Below are 22,081 nucleotides of genomic sequence, written 5' to 3' on the forward strand. Positions count from 1 at the left end.
CCAAATCCAAGCCAACAACGCTAGATACTTCAAACGACCACTATAGATAAACTACTTGTAAATTATTTTAGTACAAATATAAAAAAATGTTTATTTCCATGACCTCTCATAACCATTTAGCTAGGCGCACCACGATGGCGTAGTGCACGTTCAGCGAGCCTGTCTGGGTCCTTTTGACCTCAACATCCTACTAGGGTTAGACCAGAGATTATCATCAAGGTCAGGGATGGAAAATTCCGCGGAGCTTCATAAACAAAATGTCATGACAATTTTCTTTTTATACCACTTCTGGTGTAAATTTCTGTCCGTACGTATCACCCATAATGCTGATTAGTTATAGGTAATCAATGATGTCGTCGATTAACATTAGTGCAGTAAAATTAGCAAATAACGAAATTACATTTTTATGACATTTGCCGTCCATGGTCAAGGTATAAAGTTTCAATTTTGAATCAATTGTAATTTGAACTGCATTGATATGCATAGTATATTTTCAAACAAATTAGTACGGCAGTATTCAAATTTACTTCATGTTACGGTAGATAAAGCTAAACTTTATGCTTTTTTCGTAATTAAAAAAAATGCAATCACAGGAGATTAATTTGTCAAAAGTTTCACTCTGAAGGAAAATCTTGCTTTATCAAACAAATGCGTCAGTTTTACTTCTGTTCTACGCGCAATGCTAAAGTTCTGGAAATAACGTTCACCACAAATGGTTAAATTGTATTCCCATCGTACAGGCAAACGGCATAAAAATCAATTAATCATCCTTACAAAGGTTCACACTTGTCGTCATGGCACTACAAATGTAGAAATGAAAGCTGTTGTTCGTACCTGTTGGTTTACGGAATAAGCCGAAATTCATAATAAATCAGACGGGAAATCCAGCAGGTACCTACCTAGGTGGAAAGGGAGGTGATGAAAAATCACTTTTTCGTATAGTGAGGCATCCATTCGTGACCAGTCCCACGTCATCGTCGGCACCTGAGGGAGCGACTCGTGCTTAGCCAGATTGCGGAGTTTTGTGTCCAAGTGAAAATGTAATCACATCTGGCTCTCCCCACAACTTGTTGATATCGATCCAATGACAATTGATTTCAGTTTTATGCTTTTCACAGTGATATGAAAAACTCATTTAGTGCAAACAGTGTGAACTCTACCGTGAAACATCGAAACAGAAGAATGAGATTCAGACAGTGATAAACAGAATTTCAACGAACGTTAACGATTTCCAACGATGTAAATGTTAGGCCAATAGTCGCCACCCCGGCTGTCGCGTTGGCTCGTACCTACAAATCTGCACTTAATGTCTTCTTGAACCCGTCGTCATCTTCAACCGAGTACAATTTCCGAAACGTGTGGTGATATAACAGTTGTTCAGAAATTATTTAGCTTCTGCTTCGCAACTGCGCTTTTCTGCTCAAACACATCAATCAGCGCAGCGCCACCACCAGCAACATACGTGACAAACGCTGCAACTATTATCATCATTACCAGTATCAGCCCGGCAGTAGTGACCCGAAGGTGACCTTCGACGGAGCCACCACCCACCACTACCAGCTCGAGATGGAAACCGTTGGGCACGTGACGGTGCCGCTGCGGGTCGGCGGCAAAAAGATGCGCAAACGGCGCGAACTGGATGCACTGGTGGCGCACTCTCTCGCCAAAAGGTAAGGAATGATGTAGAAAATGTTGCATGGTTGTTTGTACCTTTTGGATCGATCTGTGTTTAAATCAGTTACCGAAACTATCTCAATTGGCAATCTCTAAATTTGTTATAATCTTCAATATTCTTTGTGCACTTGATACATCTCGTGATACAATCATCTTGTGGTGTAGTTTCAAATGATCTCCATCTTTAACACTGCCACTAAGTCTGCCTCTTTCTCTACGTGCAATCATGTGCTTCGCCTGGGCCGAGTTTTTTGTCAAGCCTATCCTCGCTGTATATCCCTTCAGATGATCAAAAACTTTCTCCAGTGCCCTGCGATGGATACCCATGAGGTTTAAACGTTTTATATCGTCCTTAGTATACGTTCGTTGTTACTGTTATCAATCAACAAATTTTCGATATGCTTCTCTCAACTGGCTGCCACCCTTTGTATTATGTGTCAGCAAATGTCCATCCAAGTCATTGTGCATGGCGGACACAGTATTGTGCCGCGTACTATACCGCATTTAGTTCACCACTGGTTGATGGCTTCGGCGCACTATTTCTTCGATGTATGCTGAATAAGTGCTCTGAAGACACCGAGTCGATTGGATGCAATCGCGCACTTTTATTTTCATTTTCGCATTCTTGAAAACTAGTGCGATAGTCCAGTGGTGAACTAAATGCGCTATATTGACAACAGCAAAAAACCTCCGCATATCGTTCGGATCCATGCTTTTCCAAGCTTCATCAAATATACTCTCTTCGTGCTGTCGATTTTTGTTGCGGCCAGTTACATTCATCTCCTGACCGCATTCTTCTTGTTCATCACTTCTTGACGTTCCTCGTCGAACTTTCTTTCGTTCACATCGCTGATCGATACCTGTTCTCTCTGTTATGTTCTTGTCATGGTCATAGATAGACTGCCTGATCTTTTGGCATTTTCTACCTATTCTTTCGCCTTGCTTCTGATGGTACCTTTTCTTCTGTTATTATTTGTTGAACTAGTGACGAGGGACAATCTCGTTCCAAGTTTTACTACGAGTCTATGATTGAACCCATATTGTTTCCTCCCCTGTTAGGGATATTAAACCACTGCGTCCAATAAGCTGAGCTTTTGTGGCATAAACCATGATAGGATCTGATTTGTTTTTACTTCTCTAAGAAATAGGAAATAGGTAATGTATACTATGTAACACATCTTAACTGAATACACCTTAGAGGGGGCATCCATTAAGTACGTCACGGTCCTAGGGGGGAGGGGGGGTTTGCAAAAGTGTGACAAGCAATGTATTAGGCATAGGAAAAACCCGTACGAAGGGGGGAGGGGGGGGTCGAAAATTCCCAATTTTAGCGTGACGTACTTAATGGATGCCCCCAGAGTGTATTTCAGTCATCAACAATCATTAACGCAAACACAAGGCTGCGTAAGCGTATGCGCAGCATTGCAGGCAACACTGCTGTCAAATGTATAAATTGAATAAATCGAGCTGTCTGGCTCTCTTCTATTTGAAACTTCAACCGATCAACAAGTGTTATTTTGAGTCTACAGAAATTCCCCTCCCGAAAGTGATAATTGAAAAAGTATTCTAATTGCAAGACGTCGTTCTTCGTTGGTTCCTCCCAGTTGGCCGTACTGTAGTGAAATTCTCTGGTTCCGGATAACCAGACAGGAAAGTGGCAACGAGGTCAACTGGTGCGGCGGAGCGTTTTTTTTTTTTGGCGTACTCGGACGGCTACTCGGAGCAGCAACACCCCATCATCCGCGATCGACGCAGCGGCGGCGGCGCTAATAGGAAGTAATTACGGTGAGAACGACACGGTGCACAGCATAAATCCCGAGGTAATAAGGGAAAAAGTGAGGTGATAACGGGGGCAAAAAAGTGATTTTCGGTGAAAATTTTGTTAATTCCGGTGGTGTGAAAGGAGTGAAAGGAGTGAAACGCCATTTGCTTTTGGTGGCGTAGGCTGTGTGAAAGCATAAAAGACAATTACCATTGTTGGTTTTCTTTTTATTTGCTTTTGTGAAACGCAACCATTTTGTTTTGATTTAACATTAACAGTGCTTTCTTTTTTCTATTTTGGAGGATAAATCCACAGCGAGCGACAATCCGGTTGATTTCGGGTGCTGCAGGATCTTCGCTATACCTGACGAGTGGCTGGTGATTCCCTTCCCGCTGGGTGGCGGACGGTTTGTTTTCTCCCCCCGCTGAGTGTTGGACGATTCATTTTCTCTTCCCGCCTGTAAATTGCGGTGAGCGTGACGTCGATCGGTGAGTAACAGTTTTGTTTTTCTATCTGGTTTTGAACATTAGACTGGTTCAATTTGTTTTGCATATTTTTTTGTGAAAAGTTTGAAAAGTTTTTAAAATTAGTGTTTTTTATTGTTTTTGCTTAGATTTTTGCAAAATGGCGTATGTAGTGGCTCCAAATATTGAACCCTACCGAAAAGGCCAATCTTTTGCGGGATGGATGCGTCGTTTAACGTTCCATTTCCGAGTAAATAAAGTACAGGAGAATGATAAGAAAGATCAGATGTTCATTCTGGGCGGGGACTACTTGTTCAGCATGGCCGAAAAACTGTATCCAACCGAGGCACTTTTGGATGAAGTGGCTTACGATGAGCTGGTTCAAAAGCTCAAGGAACGTCTTGATAGAACCGATTCTGTTCTGCTACAGCGTTATCATTTTGGCTCAAAGCTGCAACAACCTGGTGAAACGGCAAGCGATTTTGTTTTTACTTTGAAGCTCCAAGCTGAGCATTGCGAGTTCGGCGACCAGAAGAACCGACTCATTTTGGATCGTCTTCTGGTTGGCTTGACGGATAACAATCTTAAGCATCGCCTCCTCACTGAGGACAGTGCCAAATTGACCCTTGCTCAAGCAGAAAAGATTATCGCTACCTGGGAAATGGCGGCGACTCATACTAGAGCTTTGGCGAACAACGATGGTGTCGGCTTGGTAGGTTTTGTAAACGATAGATATTCTGTGACTGGAGGAAGAGGAGCTGTTCTTCAGCGAGTGAGGGACTTAGGCCAGAGTTATCGTGGCCCGGTGAAAAGCCGACTCGGTGCGCGGTCAGAAATCCGGCCGGCCGAGGATTACCGTCGACAGGATTCCCGAGTTCGATTCCAGCGAGGCACCACAGGCACCGAGATTCATGTGCTGGCCCATCTAATCGCAGAGTACAGCGAAGTGACGAGCAGTGGCCGGTAGATCAGCGCTATTGTAGCTACTGCAAACGCAGGGGCCATGTGCGCAGGAAATGTTACAAACTGAAGAACGAGAGGAACAGCGAGGTCAACCATGTTGGAACCCAGGAGGCAGAGAGCAGCACCGGCAGCTTGACCCAGCTGGCCGAGCGTTTAGAACGGTTGAGATCTGGTAGCTGCTTGGGTAACTGCGACTCAGGTAAATTAGAGTGCATGCATGTTTCTTCTATTAATAAGATTAGTAATCCTTGTTTATTAAATGTTACTATTGAAAATAAAACTGTACAGATGGAGGTTGACAGTGGCTCTTCTGTTACAGTGATGGGCAAAAATTTGTTCACATCTAAATTTGATCTTCCTCTAGTCAAAAATTCAAAGCAACTGATTGTGATAAATGGTTCCAGGTTAAAAGTTTCTGGTGAAGTTGGTGTTAGAGTTAAATATAATGGTAAATCAGCTAATTTGACGCTTTTAGTGCTTGACTGTGACTACCAGTTCATTCCTTTGCTGGGTCGACCATGGTTGGACGAATTCTTTCCCAACTGGCGAAACTTTTTTGGTAATTTGATGCCATTGAACAACATTTCAGTAAACCAAAGTGAAGCACTAATAGCTGAAATCAAACTAAACTTTTCTGACGTTTTTGTCAAGGACTTTTCTAAGCCAATCAAACATTTTGAAGCTGATTTGGTTTTAAAAACTGACATTCCTATTTTTAGAAAGGCTTACGACGTTCCTTATCGTTTAAGGGAGAAAGTTTTAAAATATTTGGACAAACTTGAAGCAGAGAAAGTGATTACTCCTATTCAAACCAGTGAGTGGGCATCACCTGTAGTTGTTGTCATGAAGAAAAATAATGACATACGACTAGTAATTGACTGCAAGGTTTCTATTAATAAGCTCATCATTCCAAATACTTATCCTTTACCTATTTCTCAGGATATTTTCGCTAGTTTGGCTGGGTGCAAGGTTTTTTGTTCTCTTGATTTGGAGGGCGCATATACACAACTGTCTTTATCTAAGCGATCAAGGAATTTATGGTAATTAACACAATCAAGGGTCTTTTTACCTACAATAGATTGCCACAAGGGGCTTCCTCTAGTGCATCTATTTTCCAGCAAGTTATGGATCAAGTATTGCAAGGTATTGACAACGTTTGCGTCTATTTGGATGATGTGCTTATTGCAGGAAAAGACTTAAAGGATTGCAAAGCTAAACTTTATAAAGTTTTAGACAGATTGTCTAAAGTAAATATCAAGATTAACTGGGACAAATGCAAGTTTTTTGTAACTGAATTGGAGTATTTGGGTCATATGATAAGTGATAAAGGTTTAACGCCATGTTCAAGCAAAATTGCAACAATACGGGAAGCAAAAGTTCCAACAAATGTGACTGAATTTAAGTCCTTTTTAGGACTTATCAATTATTATAACTGTTGGTACTGGCAGCACTGTTGGTCACGATACCGTGACGGCCGAAACGACCGGTGACAGATTTGTCAGAATGACAGGGCACAATGACGGATGAGAAGACAGAGATCTGATGTCATGCAATCTGCTATCTATTGTGTGGTACTTATCCAGTTGACGTCTTGACTAATAATAATAATTCCGATATTCGATAGTTTGAAGCGTTGAAAACTTCAAACTTACATGGGTGAGACATTGAATTCGAAACCGACTATCGTCCGTTAGCCGCAATCTTTAAGCCGATGTCACTTTTTCTCAGTAGCATCGAGAGATGGGTGCGTAGACTACAACGCTACAACCGTTCGAATTTAGGAATGAACATATGCCCGAAAAGCAAAACGTAGCAGATCTATCTCGTCTCGAGATTCGCCTTACTCAACGGAAATCTCCGTTCCTGAGGCAGTCTACCTTATAGGCAAACTTTGTAATTTTGTCGCCTAACTCAACGGACAGAAGCCGTTCCTGAGGCAGTTCACCTCTAGGGCTGAACTTGGTAATGATGTCGCCTAACTCAACGGGTTGAATCCGTTCCTGAGGCAGTTCACTTTTGAGTTGAACTTCAATATTTTTCGCCTGACTCAACGGATTGAATCCGCTCCTGAGGCAGTTTACCTTTAAGGTGAACTTGAAAATTGTTTCGCCTAACTCAACGGATGGAATCCGTTCCTGAGGCAGTTCCTTGCAAAGGAACTTGAACTTGGTAATGTTGTCGCCTAACTCAATGGATTTAAACCATTCCTGAGGCAGTCCACCTTTGAGGTGAACTTCATTGTTTTTTCGCCTAACACAACGGATTTAATCCGTTCCTGAGGCAGTCCCTTACAAAGGAACTTGTTATTTTGTTTTCGATTCAGGGAACCGAAGTTCGTTGCCTAGGCAACAACTTGTTTGGCTTGATTTTTTTTTCTCGCAGGATGTTCCATATTTTCGGCACAGCAGAAGATTTCCTTCTTGATGGTCAGCTTCACTTGCAGCACTTGCACGTCCTTCAACGGACAACGGATCTTGATTGTTTTTCATTATCTGGATCCCCAAAACCGCTGAGACGTCTTGCAATCACTCCGATAATCGTTTTTTTTTTGAAGGTTCAAATAGCAAACGGGGTTCGTTCGTCGCCAATGTGGTACTTATCCAGTTGACGTCTTGACTAATAATAATAATTCCAAAAGCTCGGCCTACTTATTGATGTGCTAAACTACCACATATTGTATAATTACAACACGTGAATTAGTCGCTAAACTTGAAGCTAAACTACACGCTAAATGGTTAGTTACCTAAAAATAGTTGTTCCTAATCTAAAAGTGTTAGTGGTTCATGCAGAGCAGAACAACACAAGACACGAAGAATACGGGAAAATTGTCCTTAAATCTACACATGCAAACCGATTTATGTGAGTACAAAACTTATAACTATCGAATTACTCTAAAACTAAAACGAATAATAAAATTGCAGCAAAAGCTACATTACAACTAACAAAAACGTTGTGATTTGCTTCGACGAAAATCGACCTTGTGAAGGGCAATTCTAACCTCCCGAAAATTTGGGAACAAATCTTTTGATAAATCGACAGCAGTTGATAAACGCGTCGATATGGAATCAATTCCATCAAAATCTCTTCCCGAGATGCCCGGTGACCAATCGCTGCACCACGCACACACGCTCGACGAACATCGGTCAGACTGCGTACAGTGTGATCGCCTGAACGGCGACGAAAACATGGTGCAGTGCGATGGTTGCCAAACTTGGTGGCACTTTTCGTGCGCCGGAGTAACCGATTCGATTAAGGATCGCTCTTGGTCTTGCCCAAAGTGTCAGGTGGATGACCTGGGCAGCATCGCACGGACATCTCGTGGATCCCGATGCTCGAACCAATCCGGACGGTCCGCGAGAATCAATCTGCAGCTTGAGAAGCTTAATGAGCTCCAAGCAATCCAGCAGAAGTTTGTCGAGCAGAAGTACAAACTGCTCGAATCCCAACTGGAGCTAGATGAAGAGAGCGAAAGTGGTCGAAGCAAACGCAGCAAAGTGAGTAAACAAGCCAGCATCGCGAAAGTTGCGAATTGGGTGAAAAGTTGCGCTGAGCAGAAGGAGGACGCCATCATTCCTCCCACTTCAACGGAGACAGGCCGTCCGTCGTTGCCGCCAGCCCCTTCCAACCAACCGAAGCCAGTTACCGCTACCGCTAGCAGTTACGTCACAGCCCAAGTCCAGCAGCCAGATAGTGGGAATCAACAGAGTCCGCTGAAGCATCCTTCGTTGCCAAATCAACGATCGTTCGGAGTGGCTCCAGCGACAGGAGCCCTCATATCCGGTCCGACCCAGGACGGAGACCCAATCAGGCAGGCCGTCTTCAACAAGGTGACAGGAACCGTACCTCTAGCGCAGTCTACTCCTGCACAAATGTCTTGCACTGAGCAGGCATATAAACAACCTCCGCCGGCCCCAGCCGTGGTGTCCAAATCGACGACAGTGCCTTCGACGGCGCCAGTGTGCGCACTACCAGAACCGGTTTCAACAAAATGCTTCACGTCGAATCCGAGTTCGCTTCCCGCTATGATGCTTCCGCCTAACCCGCAGCTATTCGCTGCCCCGCAGCACCAGTTGAACTTTATACCGGAGAACCCCTCAACCGAGCAGCCGTTTGTCAGACCTCCTTCGGCGTCTGTACAGGCCCCGCCGCAGTCTTTGGTGGAACAGAGGATGCCAGAGATTCCACGTCCAATCGTTCCGCACCACCAACAAGGGAATTTGGGCCCATATCACGTTGGCGCCCCCATGCCGCCGATGCTCCACGCCACGTCGACGTTACCGCCTGCTGCGGTACCATATCGTATATGTACCAACGTATCCTGTATTCCAGCCGATGTACCAACATGCACCACCGTCGGGACCTGCGCCAACCGTTGGAAATCTGGCGGCAGCCCCGCCGGCAGTCGCGTCTTCATTCGCGGCCGCTACGCCTCCATCATCGCCGCCCCCGCCACCGCAACCCGAATCTCCTAATAGAGAAGTATTTTTCCCTCAGCCACCAGGTAAGCCAGATAATAATCCTCTGCCAGTAAATGTTCAGCCGCCTAGTAACGCCGGCAACCTTCAGCATCTAATGAAGCAATTTGGTAGCATTGCTCTATCGCCTTCGCAAGCACCATTGCTAAATGCAAATATAGCCACTTTTGCCCCCTCCCCCTCGCAGTTAGCGGCCAGACAAGTAATGCCGCGCGACTTGCCCCCCTTTTCTGGCAATCCTGCCGATTGGCCGGTATTCATAAGCAGTTTTATGAACACTACACTAGCTTGTGGGTACTCCAGTGCCGAAAATCTTTGCCGCCTTCAGCGAAGCCTGAAAGGCGCGGCCTATGAGGCAGTTCAAAGCCGATTGCTATTGCCGGAGTCAGTGCCACACATTATGGAAACACTCCACATGCTTTACGGTAGACCAGAGTTGCTGATTTCAGCACTCTTAGACAAGGTGCGTTCTGCTCCGTCACCAAAAGTTGAAAAATTCCAAACCATTATTGATTTTGGAATGTCCATTCAGAGCCTCTGCGACCACCTAGAGGTTGCAGGACAAGCCACACACCTGTCAAACCCCTCCCTCCTCGCGGAACTTGTCGCCAAACTGCCACCACATCTCCAAATTGAATGGGGTTCTTACCTCCAGGGATTCTCGGAGGTCAATCTCAAAACGTTCGGCCTCTTCATGTCCAGTGTAGTGAAAGCAGTGAGTAAAGTGACAGTGTACGCTAGCAGCAGTGGAAGACCAGGTGCCTACGTGAAGAACAATTCGAAGTCGAGAGGAAGTGTTAACAGCCATCATAGTGATCCAGCATCCAGTTCCGGAACCAATGTGCCGCCGAGTCGCGATGAAGCAAAGCCGTGTGCCGCCTGCAAGAACGCCGGTCATCGTATCCAGGATTGTCGCACCTTCAAATCGCTTTCCGTGGACGGACGCTGGAAGTGTGTCCAGTCAAATGGACTGTGCCGAAACTGCTTGAGTTCGCATGGAAAAAAAAGCTGTAGAAAAACCAGTAACTGTGGGACAAACGGTTGCGGATTTCGTCACCATCCGCTTCTACACTCGAATCGCAGCAACACCGAAACGCCAATACAGCCGTCGGTGAACACGGCAGAAAATCACACTCATCGTCAGGTGACACAGTCGCTGCTCTTTAGAATTCTTCCTGTGACGTTGCACGGGCCCAAGGGAACAGTGGATACTTTCGCGTTCCTCGACGATGGATCCTCTCTAACGCTGGTTGAAGACAGTCTGGCCAAGGAACTTGGAGTCGAAGGAGTAACAATGCCATTGTGTCTGCTGTGGACGGCGAACGTTACACGCACGGAACAAGGATCGCAGCAAATGTCGCTGACCATTTCATCCGCCGATGGAAAGAAGTACTCACTACAAGAAGTTCAAACTGTTCAGGAGTTGTCGTTGCCCATGCAAACCCTCTCGTATGATCGCCTGTCCGAACAATTTGCACACCTTAAGGGTCTTCCAGTTAGAAGTTACACCAAGGCAGTACCGAAGCTGCTGATCGGAGTTAACAACTTGGACTTGATGGTTCCGCGGAAAGTGCGTGAAGGACTGCGGCGCGAACCTGTTGCTGCGAAAACCAGGCTGGGGTGGTGCATCTATGGAGGGACAGCAAGCGATGGCCAAAGATCATCAGTCAACTACCATGCCTGCGGATGTACGTCGGATCAAGCCCTACATGATCTCGTCAAGGACTTCTTCACTACGGAGGAAGTCATCATGCAGCCCGTCGTTCCCCTAGTATCCGAGGCAGACAAGCGCGCTCAACGAATAATGGAGGAAACTACGATCCGAGTAGGCAATCACTTCGAGACCGGCCTATTATGGAAGTTCGACCACGTAGAGCTTCCAGACAACTACAGTATGGCCCTTCGACGTTTAGAGTGTCTAGAGAAGCGTATGGATCGGAACCCGGATCTTCGAGAAGCTTTGCAACGTCAACTGGAAGACTATCAGCTGAAAGGCTACGCGCATCGTGCCACAGAAGCGGAGTTAGCTAGCGCCGACATTCGTCGAGTATGGTATTTGCCGCTAGGAGCGGTAGTAAATCCTCGAAAACCAGGCAAGATCCGAATGATTTGGGATGCTAGAGCGGCCATAAACGGGATTTCTCTGAATTCGGTACTGCTGAAGGGTCCTGATCAGCTGACATCACTTCCTGGTGTTCTTGTACGCTTCCGTCAGTTTAAGGTGGGCGTCTCCTCCGACATACGAGAGATGTTCCACCAAATCTTCATACGTAAAGAGGATCGTCACTCGCAGCGGTTTCTATGGCGGAAGAATCCCGCCGACAATCCCGACGTGTATCTCATGGATGTCGCCACATTCGGCTCAACGTGTTCCCCTGCGTCTGCTCAACACATTAAAAACAAGAACGCTAAGGAGTTCCAAGAGATGTATCCCCGAGCAGTCGAAGGCATAGTGGACAACCATTACGTAGACGACTCTCTGGAAAGCTACGAATCAACGGAGGAGGCGATCAGGGTGTCCCAAGAAATGCGCTATGTTCACGAACAGGGCGGTTTCGAGCTGAGGAACTGGCTGTCAAACAGTAACGACGTTCTGACCGCTTTGGGCGAAACTAAGTCAGCAGAAGATAAAAGATTTGCGGCGAACAAACAAGGCGAGTATGAGCGAGTTCTCGGACTGTTGTGGTTAACGCTGCAAGATGCCTTCAGCTTCTCGACCGAGATGAAACCTGAGATCTCCAGTCTGATTACGACCGGCGAACGTCCTACAAAAAGGCAGATGCTGAAATGTCTGATGTCACTCTTCGATCCGCTGGGATTGCTGAGCCTCTTTGTAGTGCACGGGAAAATTCTACTGCAAGAAGTGTGGAGAACGGGAACACAGTGGGACGAAAAGGTTACCGATGATCTCTACCTACGGTGGAAAAATTGGACGCAACTGTTCGATGCTGTCAGTGAACTCAAAATTCCTCGCTGTTACTTCTCAGGTGCAACCAAAGAACGGTATCAAAATCTACAACTACACCTGTTTGTAGACGCCAGCGAGTCGGCGTACTGTGCGGTTGCCTATTTCCGGACGATCAACGATGAAGGAATTGCCGAATGTGCACTCGTGGCAGCCAAAACAAAGGTGGCCCCGCTGAAGACTCAATCGATTCCGCGCTTAGAACTGCTGGCCGCTGTACTTGGCGCACGATTATCGAAGTTCATCGAGGAGAATCATACCCTGCGGATCACCAGGGAGGTGTTTTGGAGCGATTCAGCAACGGTCCTTTCATGGTTACGAGCAGATCATCCAAGGTATAAACAGTTCGTCGCGTGTAGAATTGGAGAACTACTGACGATCACCGATGTGGAAACTTGGCGTTGGGTTCCCTCCAAGCAGAATCCGGCAGACATTGCGACGAAGTGGGGAAGTGGTCCGGATCTTAACGCAAACAGTGTCTGGTTCAAGGGTCCGGCATATCTTCGGAAGCCCGAAGCAGAGTGGCCCACGCAAACTATTTCTACGCCACCCACGGAAGATGAGCTTCGCCCATGTTATGCGCACAAAGCGATACAGATCCCGGAACAGCTGGTAGACATCACCCGCTTTTCTCGGCTATCCAGAGCAGTTCGCGCTGCCGCCTATGTATATCGTTTCGCTGAAAATCTGAAGGAGAAAATCGCTGGGCGCGAACGGTTCGTAGGTCCTTTGACCTCCGAGGAACTTCGAAAAGCAGAAAGTCTGCTTATACGCGACGCCCAATGGCAATGCTTTCCGGATGAATTGATGGTTCTACAACGAAACAGTTTGAAGCCGGCGACCGAGCAAACACCGTTAGAGAAAAGCAGCGCCATTTTTCAACTCTGTCCAATCTTGGACGATCAGGGCATTCTTCGAGTGGACAGTAGAATCGGAGCGGCTCCAAACGTCGATAGGGAAGCAAAGTTCCCGGTTATCCTTCCAAGAAAACATGCGCTGACTACTCTACTGCTAGATCACTACCATCGTAAATACCGTCATGGGAATACCGAAACAGTAGTCAACGAAGTCCGTCAACGATACTACGTTCCACGACTCCGGACGGCGGTAAGCAGTATGGCCAAGACTTGTCAGTGGTGTCGAGTCTACAAGTGTTCACCGAAGATTCCTCGCATGGCACCGTTACCGCTGGCTCGGATGGCCTCCTTTGTAAAACCCTTCACGTACACGGGTCTGGACTTCTTTGGACCGCTGACAGTGAAGATCGGAAGGAGCAGCGCGAAACGCTGGATTGCTGTATTCACGTGCCTAACAATAAGAGCGGTGCACGTGGAAGTGGCGCATAATTTGACCACGGACTCCTGCATCAAATGTATCCGACGGTTCGTCTGCCGCAGAGGGGCGCCTGCCGAAATCTACTCGGACAACGGCACAAATTTCCTGGGTGCCGCTAGACTGTTGAAGGAGCAAGTGGAGCAACTAGCCGTCACTTTCACGGGAACTACTACCAAATGGGTGTTTAACCCGCCAGGCACTCCGCACATGGGCGGGGCATGGGAGCGTATGGTTCGCTCCATTAAAACTGCTGTCGAGACGGCGTGCAACAACAACCGCAAGCTGGACGACGAAGCATTGGTCACTTTCATGGTGGAGGCTGAATCCATAGTAAACAGCCGGCCTCTAACCTATCTGCCGTTGACGTCGGAAGAAAACGAGGCAATAACTCCGAATCACTTCCTGCTCGGCAACTCAAGCGGAGTCCGGCAACCGATAGCTGAAGCAACAGATCCGGCCGAAGCCTTAAGATCATCGTGGCATCAACTGCAGCATCAACTAGACGTGTTCTGGAGGAGATGGATAAGGGAGTACCTCCCAACGCTGACTAAGCGACCAAAGTGGTGTGGTGAAGTTAATCCCATAGCTGAAGGACAGTTAGTGCTGGTAGTTGGCGATGGACGAAGGAATGAGTGGGCAAGAGGTCGAGTAGTGCAAGCAATCAAGGGGGCAGATGGAAGGATTCGGCAAGCTATCATACAAACTGCGAGGGGACTTGTACGCAGGCCTGTGGCTAGGCTGGCGATATTAGAGGTTGATTCTGGTAAAACTGGACCTGGTGGCCAGTGTTACGGGGGAGAGAATGTTGGTACTGGCAGCACTGTTGGTCACGATACCGTGACGGCCGAAACGACCGGTGACAGATTTGTCAGAATGACAGGGCACAATGACGGATGAGAAGACAGAGATCTGATGTCATGCAATCTGCTATCTATTGTATAATTACAACACGTAAATTAGTCGCTAAACTTGAAGCTAAACTACACGCTAAATGGTTAGTTACCTAAAAATAGTTGTTCCTAATATAAAAGTGTTAGTGGTTCATGCAGAGCAGAACAACACAAGACACGAAGAATACGGGAAAATTGTCCTTAAATCTACACATGCAAACCGATTTATGTGAGTACAAAACTTATAACTATCGAATTACTCTAAAACTAAAACGAATAATAAAATTGCAGCAAAAGCTACATTACAACTAACAAAAACGTTGTGATTTGCTTCGACGAAAATCGACCTTGTGAAGGGCAATTCTAACCTCCCGAAAATTTGGGAACAATAACAAATTTATTCCCAATTTGTCTTCAAAGTTGTATTACTTGTACAATTTATTGAAGAACGACGTGAAATTTGTATGGGACAGTAATTGCAATAAAGCCTTTGAAAATTCTAAAAAAATGTTGCTTAAAACTAACTTTCTTGAATTCTATGACCCTGAGAAACCAGTTGTTGTAGTCACAGATGCATCTGGCTATGGTTTGGGTGGAGTAATTGCTCATGTTGTTGACGAGGTTGAGAAACCAATTTGTTTCACGTCTTTTTCGTTAAATGCAGCACAAAAGAAATACCCCATATTACATTTAGAAGCACTTGCACTAGTTTCAAGGGGAATGACATATCCTTTTCTAACCAGAATATCCGCATTTATCCGTTTCTAACCGTCGCTAACCGTTGCTAAGGGAGCTGCTAAGTGAGCAGCAGTTAGACGCGGTTAACGACGGTTAGAAACGGATAAATGCGGATATTTCGGTTAGAAAAGGATATGTCATTCCCCTTGACTAGTTTGCACTATTAAGAAATTCCATAAATATTTGTATGGTCAAAAATTTACAGTTTTTACCGAACCATTAGTGGGGATTTTTGGTAAAGAAGGCAAGCATTCAATATTTGTGACAAGAATACAACGCTACATTTTAGAACTATCAGTGTATGATTTTGAAATACAGTACCGTCCTTCCGCAAAAATGGGCAATGCGGATTTCTGTTCGCGATTCCCATTGGAGGTGGCAGTTCCCAGTGCATATGATCAAGAATTTGTAAGAAGCATCAATTTTGGGGACAACTTGCCTATAGATTTCTCAGCTATTGCTGAAGAAACAAAAAAGGATACCAGTTTACAGAAAATTATGGGTTTTATGCTCAATGGTTGGCCTAAAAGGATAGACAAGCAATTTGTTGATATTTTTACGAATCGGAATGATTTGGAAGTCGTTGAGAAATGCTTGTTATTTCAAGAAAGGGTTGTAATACCACAGGTATTGCAAGGCGACATTCTAAAACTTTTACATGGCAACCATGCTGGTATCGTCAAAATGAAAAGATTGGCAAGGCAAACGGTTTACTGGTTTGGAATCAACACAAATATTGAAAGATTTGTTGCTGCTTGTGACATCTGTGCAAGTATGGCAATCGTTCCAAAGCAAAACATAACTTCAAAATGGATACCTACCTTGCGACCTTTTAGCAGAGTTCACATCGACTTTTTCCATTCTGAGCATCGTACTTTCTTGCTGATGGTAGATAGTTTCTCTAAATGGTTGGAGGTAGAATGGATGAGGAAAGGTACAAACACTTCAGAGGTTTTGACGAAACTTATTGAGTTTTTTTCTCGCTTTGGATTGCCGGACGTCATAGTGTCGGACAATGGTCCTCCTTTCAACTCTCATACATTCAAAAGTTTTCTTCAAAAGCAAGGCATAAAGGTTTTGAACAGTCCTCCATACAATCCTGCTAGTAATGGCCAGGCGGAGCGACTTGTTAGGACGGTGAAAGATGTGCTCAAGAAATTTCTTTTAGAGCCAGGAATGTTAGAGTTGAAGTTGGAAGATCAGATAAACTTATTTTTATTTAATTATTGAAACAATAACTTGACGTTGGAAGGTAGTTTCCCTTCTAAAAAGGTGTTTGCTTATACACCAAAAATGTTGATCGATTTGGTTAACCCAAAGAAACACTATAAGCAAATGCTGGTACCACATAACCTCAATGATGAAGCAAAAGCTAGTCAAAACGAAAATACTGATCAAACTGATCAGTTAGAAGCACTGATACCAGGGGATATAGTGTGGTACAAGCATAACATTCCACATGTACGCGAAAAATGGATAAAAGCATCATTCTTAAAACGGTTCTCTAAAAACTTATTACAGATCATGGTTGGAAACGAGGTGGCTACTACGGCGCATCCAACACAAATCCGGCTCGTTAAGGACGGCCATGGATCGGGTCAGCCAAGACGATCGGTACGGGTGGTCGAGACTGGTCGGTCAATGCCGGCTACCGTCGAACCCGAGAGACCGCCTGTGGAAGGAGTCGATGTCTGGCTGCTACCAGATCGGAACAGTGATACAGAAGAAAGAGGACAAAGTGATGGAATAGCAGATAGAAGTAATAGAGAAATAGCAAGTGATGCATTCAGAGAGCGTAAGAGTAGAAAAAGAAAGTTTCCGTCGGAACAGGTAGAGCTTAATGGCCTACCCCGGCGTTCGAAAAGAACTAGAAAGATTATATCAGATAATGATTTCGAATATTACTAAATGTTATTTTTTGAATTTGAATTACTGTTCAATCGTTTGCAAGAGGGAAGAACTAATGTATACTATGTAACACATCTTAACTGAATACACCTTAGAGTGTATTTCCGTCATCAACAATCATTAACGCAAACACAAGGCTGCGTAAGCGTATGCGCAGCATTGCAGGCAACACTGCTGTCAAATGTATAAATTGAATAAATCGAGCTGTCTGGCTCTCTTCTATTTGAAACTTCAATCGATCAACAAGTGTTATTTTGAGTCTACAGAAATTCCCCTCCCGAAAGTGATAATTGAAAAAGTATTCTAATTGCAAGACGTCGTTCTTCGTTGGTTCCTCCCAGTTGGCCGTACTGTAGTGAAATTCTCTGGTTCCGGATAACCAGACAGGAAAATAGGGAAGAGGAATCTGCTCAACATACTCCAGAGAGAAAGCTCAGGTAGTGAGGAATGGGACTTCCTCCGACGCCAACGAGTGAAAGTCGACAGCTTACTCGACCTAACCCTAAAAGACTAAACCGTGCCCATAACTGCCAAGCCCATCATCTCTGAGACATAGCTTCGGAGAAAAGCTTCCTCGAATTCGGTTTACAGCTACCGGCACTGTCGTATTGTCTGCTTCCTAAGTAGCCTGTCCTTGGAAAGCGGGGTAGGGCCGATAGCTACACTGCTTCCCACTGCACCGAGTGTATCAAGAGCGTATGCTGCACGCATCGCTATTTGACCTCCCCCATATGAGGCTTTATCCGTTTCGCTTACACCGCAAAATACATATAAACATGGGGCCTCCGTCTACCCCAGACTTTATCGGGACACCATTCCATGCAACGGGCTCATATCCATCCAACCTAGTTGGCTGCCAACTTGTCGCGACACAACAGCGGTATACCAGGAAATCTTCAGCGTGACCAACTGTCCTAAGGGTCGAGTTCGACCACAGGGTGCCAATATAAATTGCGTATCCAAATTCCGAAACATGACACCACCTTATGGTTGCAACTGACCTTGTCACTCCTCCAGTCTACGTGCCACCTCCTCTGTAGTCAGCTAAGCCGACGTCCACCGAAAACTTTAACCTCCACACCTCTTCGTACATGATGTTTTATAACGATGGAACGTTGCGAAACTCCTGAGGTTTTGTGAAAGTACAAGTGGGTAGGTCTTCCGAGAATCTTGTATGTTCTATAGTTATAGTATATAGTAACTATAGTAACCGAGTATCCCAAGGTTGAGGAGCACATCGGCAATATCCACCTGACTGGCACTATTGAACGCGTTACTTACATCCAGAGGGTCATCACTGCACAGCAGCAAATTACCATCTTACGGTGAAGAGCTGTCTCGATCGTCTTTGTAACCGACAAGATAACGTCTACAGGTGAGTCTACGGTCGACCTCCCTTCCGGAAGCCGTATCGGTTATTTGAGAGACGCTTCCGTGCCGAGCAAACATATTGGTCTACAATATGTCGACGGTTCTTCGGATGGCTTTTCCGCCTTTGGCAATAGAACCAGGCTCTGCCGCTTTCAAACCGCTCGGAAAACCAAGATCAAGAGAACTCCGTCCGGACCTGGGGCCTTACCTACGCTAAGGGACTTTGCTATCCCCGCAAGTTCCTCATCAGTGACCCCTTTCCTCATCGCTAGCCCCAGCCCCCAGCTGTCCTACAAAAAGAGGCCAAGGACCTAGGATCATGACGCGGAAAAAGACCCTCGATGGTCCCCTTCAACATCTTTGGTGGTTGCTCTGTAGGAGCCATTACATCTGTTGTCTTGGCCATCATCTTCTTGTAGACATCGCCCCACGGATTGGCACTCTGACAGATACCTTCAAATTAGGCGAATACCACCCGCCGTTTGTTTCGATCTTATTCAATTCGTGATCGATGCACCTGTCGCCCAATCTGTAGATTCATATGGTTCATAATAACTTGAGTCCCCCAGTAAGCCGGTGGTCTCTCATTCGTAGGGTGGACTTGCCTAGGCATGGTCGCATTGGTCGCATGGTCCACACGCGAGAGCCACCACGGTCGTCATATAGTCAAGCATCTTCGTAAACTGCTGGATCGACTACCACGGAAGCGCATAGCAGCTACAAAAGAAGACCTCGTTTAAATTTGAGACCACGAAGCCCTCGTAAGTATTAAATACCAACTCCTGGACGTGGCATTTATCCGTCATCCATATCTATTTTTCCGTACCCATCCGCGACCCAATTGCCGTTGCCGGCGGGTACTCGGTTATGGCCTTCGTCACCACATCACCTACACAGCTTGCTCTTGTCAGGGCCTATACAGTCCCATGACTTGTGTCCTGGTTCCAGACATCTGAAGCAAACCTCCGGTGGCTCGGGCAAGGTCGCGCTTGAGCTCTGGGATCATCTCACCCATACGAGTACGTCTAATCGGGTCTCCAGTTAGCGTATTGGTTAAGGCTATGGATTGCCAATCCGGAGACGGCGGAATTCATTCCCGTTCCGGTCGATAAAATTTTGTCGACTCCCTGGGCATAGTGTATCATTGTACTTGCCAAACAATGTATAAATACATGCAATGGAAGGCAAAGAAAGCCCTTCAAATGGGGATGTTGGATCGTTTCGGACGTTTTCGGAGGGTTTTGTAGCACACCGTTTATGTGGTTAAGTGAGCTCAAACTGTATTAGAAATTACTTCAGTTATTTTAAGGATCTTCAATCAATAAACTTATAGCTACTTACAATTGGTCTCCTAGTTGGAATTCTCGATTTTGGCAATAGGATGACGGACTGAATTCATGAATTAAAGAATCTTACAAAATACTTTTTACTCTGCCTTTTTCGTGTAATGCAAAGAATGGTGTTGATAATGATTAGCAGGAATTTTGGCAACTGACGTCTATCAGCGTCTGACAGAACTTTGACGGAAGAAAGCGCGAGGTTGTGCGCTATCGGATACCAGTGGCGTAGGGTTGCCCCCAACATCCCCCGACCCGTAATGCACGTCCATCCCTTCCGGTGGTCCTGCGTTACCCTCAGCTTCTTCGTTGTCCGCTGCCTTGACACGTAGAATGGCAACCTTAGTTACCGGTCGCCGTAGCACTCCTCCGCTGGTTTGCACTAGGACCTGTCTGCACCGTCCATCCCGTCCTTTGATTGTGGAAAGAATCCGCCCACGCAGCCATCCGTTTCGGATCGACGGATCAACGATGATTGCCAGGTCTCCGATCTCCGGCTCCTTGGAGTCTTCATACCATTTGGTACGGCCAGCTATAGTGGGAAGGTATTCCCGCACCCATCGATTCCAAAACTGGTTCACCAGGTTCGTGGTCAGTCTCCAGTTAGTCCTGAGGGACTCCGGGCGATCTGGAATAACCTCCGGCGGGTGAGTCACTCCCTGCGAGCTCAGCAGCAAGAAATGGTTCGGCGTTAGAGCTGCTTCCGATTCTGCGTCCAATGGCAAACAGGTCAGGGGTCTAGAGTTGACTATTCCTTTCGCCTCAATCATCAAAGTCAGAAGAGTCTCGTCGTCCGGGTTTCTGGTAGTCGTTAGGGCCGCAAAGGCAATCTTGATGGACCTGACAAGCCTCTCCCATGAACCCCCCCATGTGAGGGGCCGATGGCGGGTTGAATACCCACTTGGTGGCAGCGTTGGTGAAGACGGCGGATAGTTGTTGATTCATCTCTTGTATCTGCTGTTTAAGGTCATGACTCGCACCCAGGAAGTTGGTGCCATTGTCGCTTCTGATCTCCAGGGGCGCGCCTCTTTTTTTTTTTTTTTTCCTTCTAAACCATAGGGGGATAATCTGCTCAACAGACACCCTAACAGAAGGTTTGTAGGTCTGACAGGCCGTCTTCTACAACAAAAGTAAAATCCAGGACTACTCTCTCCTCGTACCCACTAAACCATTCCTATGGTCGCCAAACCCTACGTCTCTCCGGAACCACCAAGAAGGTATTGCTTCGGAGAGGGGCTAGTGCACATCGCACCCACAAGGTAAGCTGCGTAGCCTGCAGTAACGAACATCGATGACTCGCTTTGGAGAGTCCATCACGGTAGCATGCTGGCGCTTAGCCAGTTTCCCGAGTGGTCCTCGCCACTCCCTTTGTCCTCGGAAGGCGGGCAGGGTCAACCCCGCCCGCGCCCTACTGCTGAGCGGACATCAAGAACTGATGCCCACGTGCAACCCGATCTGACCTGCCCGTAAGGAAGGGTATCACTACCCTTCAGGCCCTATCAGATGCACCCGTAGGTTGCAGACAGCAGGATCTCACCTACCCCGACCCTTGCCGGGGACCCCTTTCCAACCGCGGGCTCGGATCCAACCCAGTAGACCGACGCCACGACAGCACCACTACCGGGACTTCCTCTCCGCGGCCACTTAATCGTTGTAAGGGTCGATCTCGACCGCAGGGCACCGGTATGACCTACGAAGCCGACTCCGAACCCCTGGACCACCTCTTGTACTGCATCTGGACTAGCCATTCTCCGAGTCCACGCGCCACCTCCTCTGTAGCTCCCAGACGATGTGGGTAATAGCCGTTGAAACGGCGTTCCAGCCAAACTCATCCCTACACATCCTCTGGACCAAGTTGTCCGGAGTTGTGTCCTCCCCGCATGTGGCAAGCATGCGGTCACGCATTGTGCGAAAACGCGGGCACACGAACAAAACGTGTTCCGCCGTTTCCTCTAAACCATTGCACACTGGGCATTCGGGAGAATCCGCATGCCCGAAACGGTGTAGATACTGTCGGAAGCAACCATGACCTGTAAGGACCTGTGTCAGGTGGAATGTGACTTCCCCATGGCGCCTATTAATCCAACTATCTACCCTCGGTATCAACCTATAGGTCCACCTTCCTTTGGTGGAACTGTCCCACGCGCGCTGCCATTTGACCATAGAGGCCATCCTGACAGTCCTGCGTATGCCTCTTGT

The 22,081-nt window shown here is 46.5% G+C and overlaps 1 protein-coding gene across 9 annotated transcripts in view; it reads left to right on the plus strand.

Annotated features, from left to right (window-relative positions):
* Nucleotides 1-22,081, plus strand: part of LOC109416999 (uncharacterized) — a 91,478-nt gene that overhangs the window by 59,476 nt on the left and 9,921 nt on the right. For 6 of the 9 annotated variants that reach the window (XM_019691116.3, XM_029876583.2, XM_019691114.3 and 3 more), the window contains exon 2: nucleotides 1,119-1,670. The exons of 1 other annotated variant lie outside the window; for it this stretch is intronic. In XM_019691116.3, the coding sequence (XP_019546661.2) occupies nucleotides 1,567-1,670 (104 nt within the window). In that variant the 5' untranslated portion in view covers nucleotides 1,119-1,566. Of the gene's footprint in view, nucleotides 1-1,101; nucleotides 1,671-22,081 lie in introns of all 9 variants that reach the window. 2 more of the 9 variants (XM_062853387.1, XM_019691113.3) reach the window with 1 other exon arrangement.

The sequence above is a fragment of the Aedes albopictus genome, chromosome 2 (genome assembly GCF_035046485.1).
Source record: "Aedes albopictus strain Foshan chromosome 2, AalbF5, whole genome shotgun sequence".
NCBI lineage: Eukaryota > Metazoa > Arthropoda > Insecta > Diptera > Culicidae > Aedes > Aedes albopictus.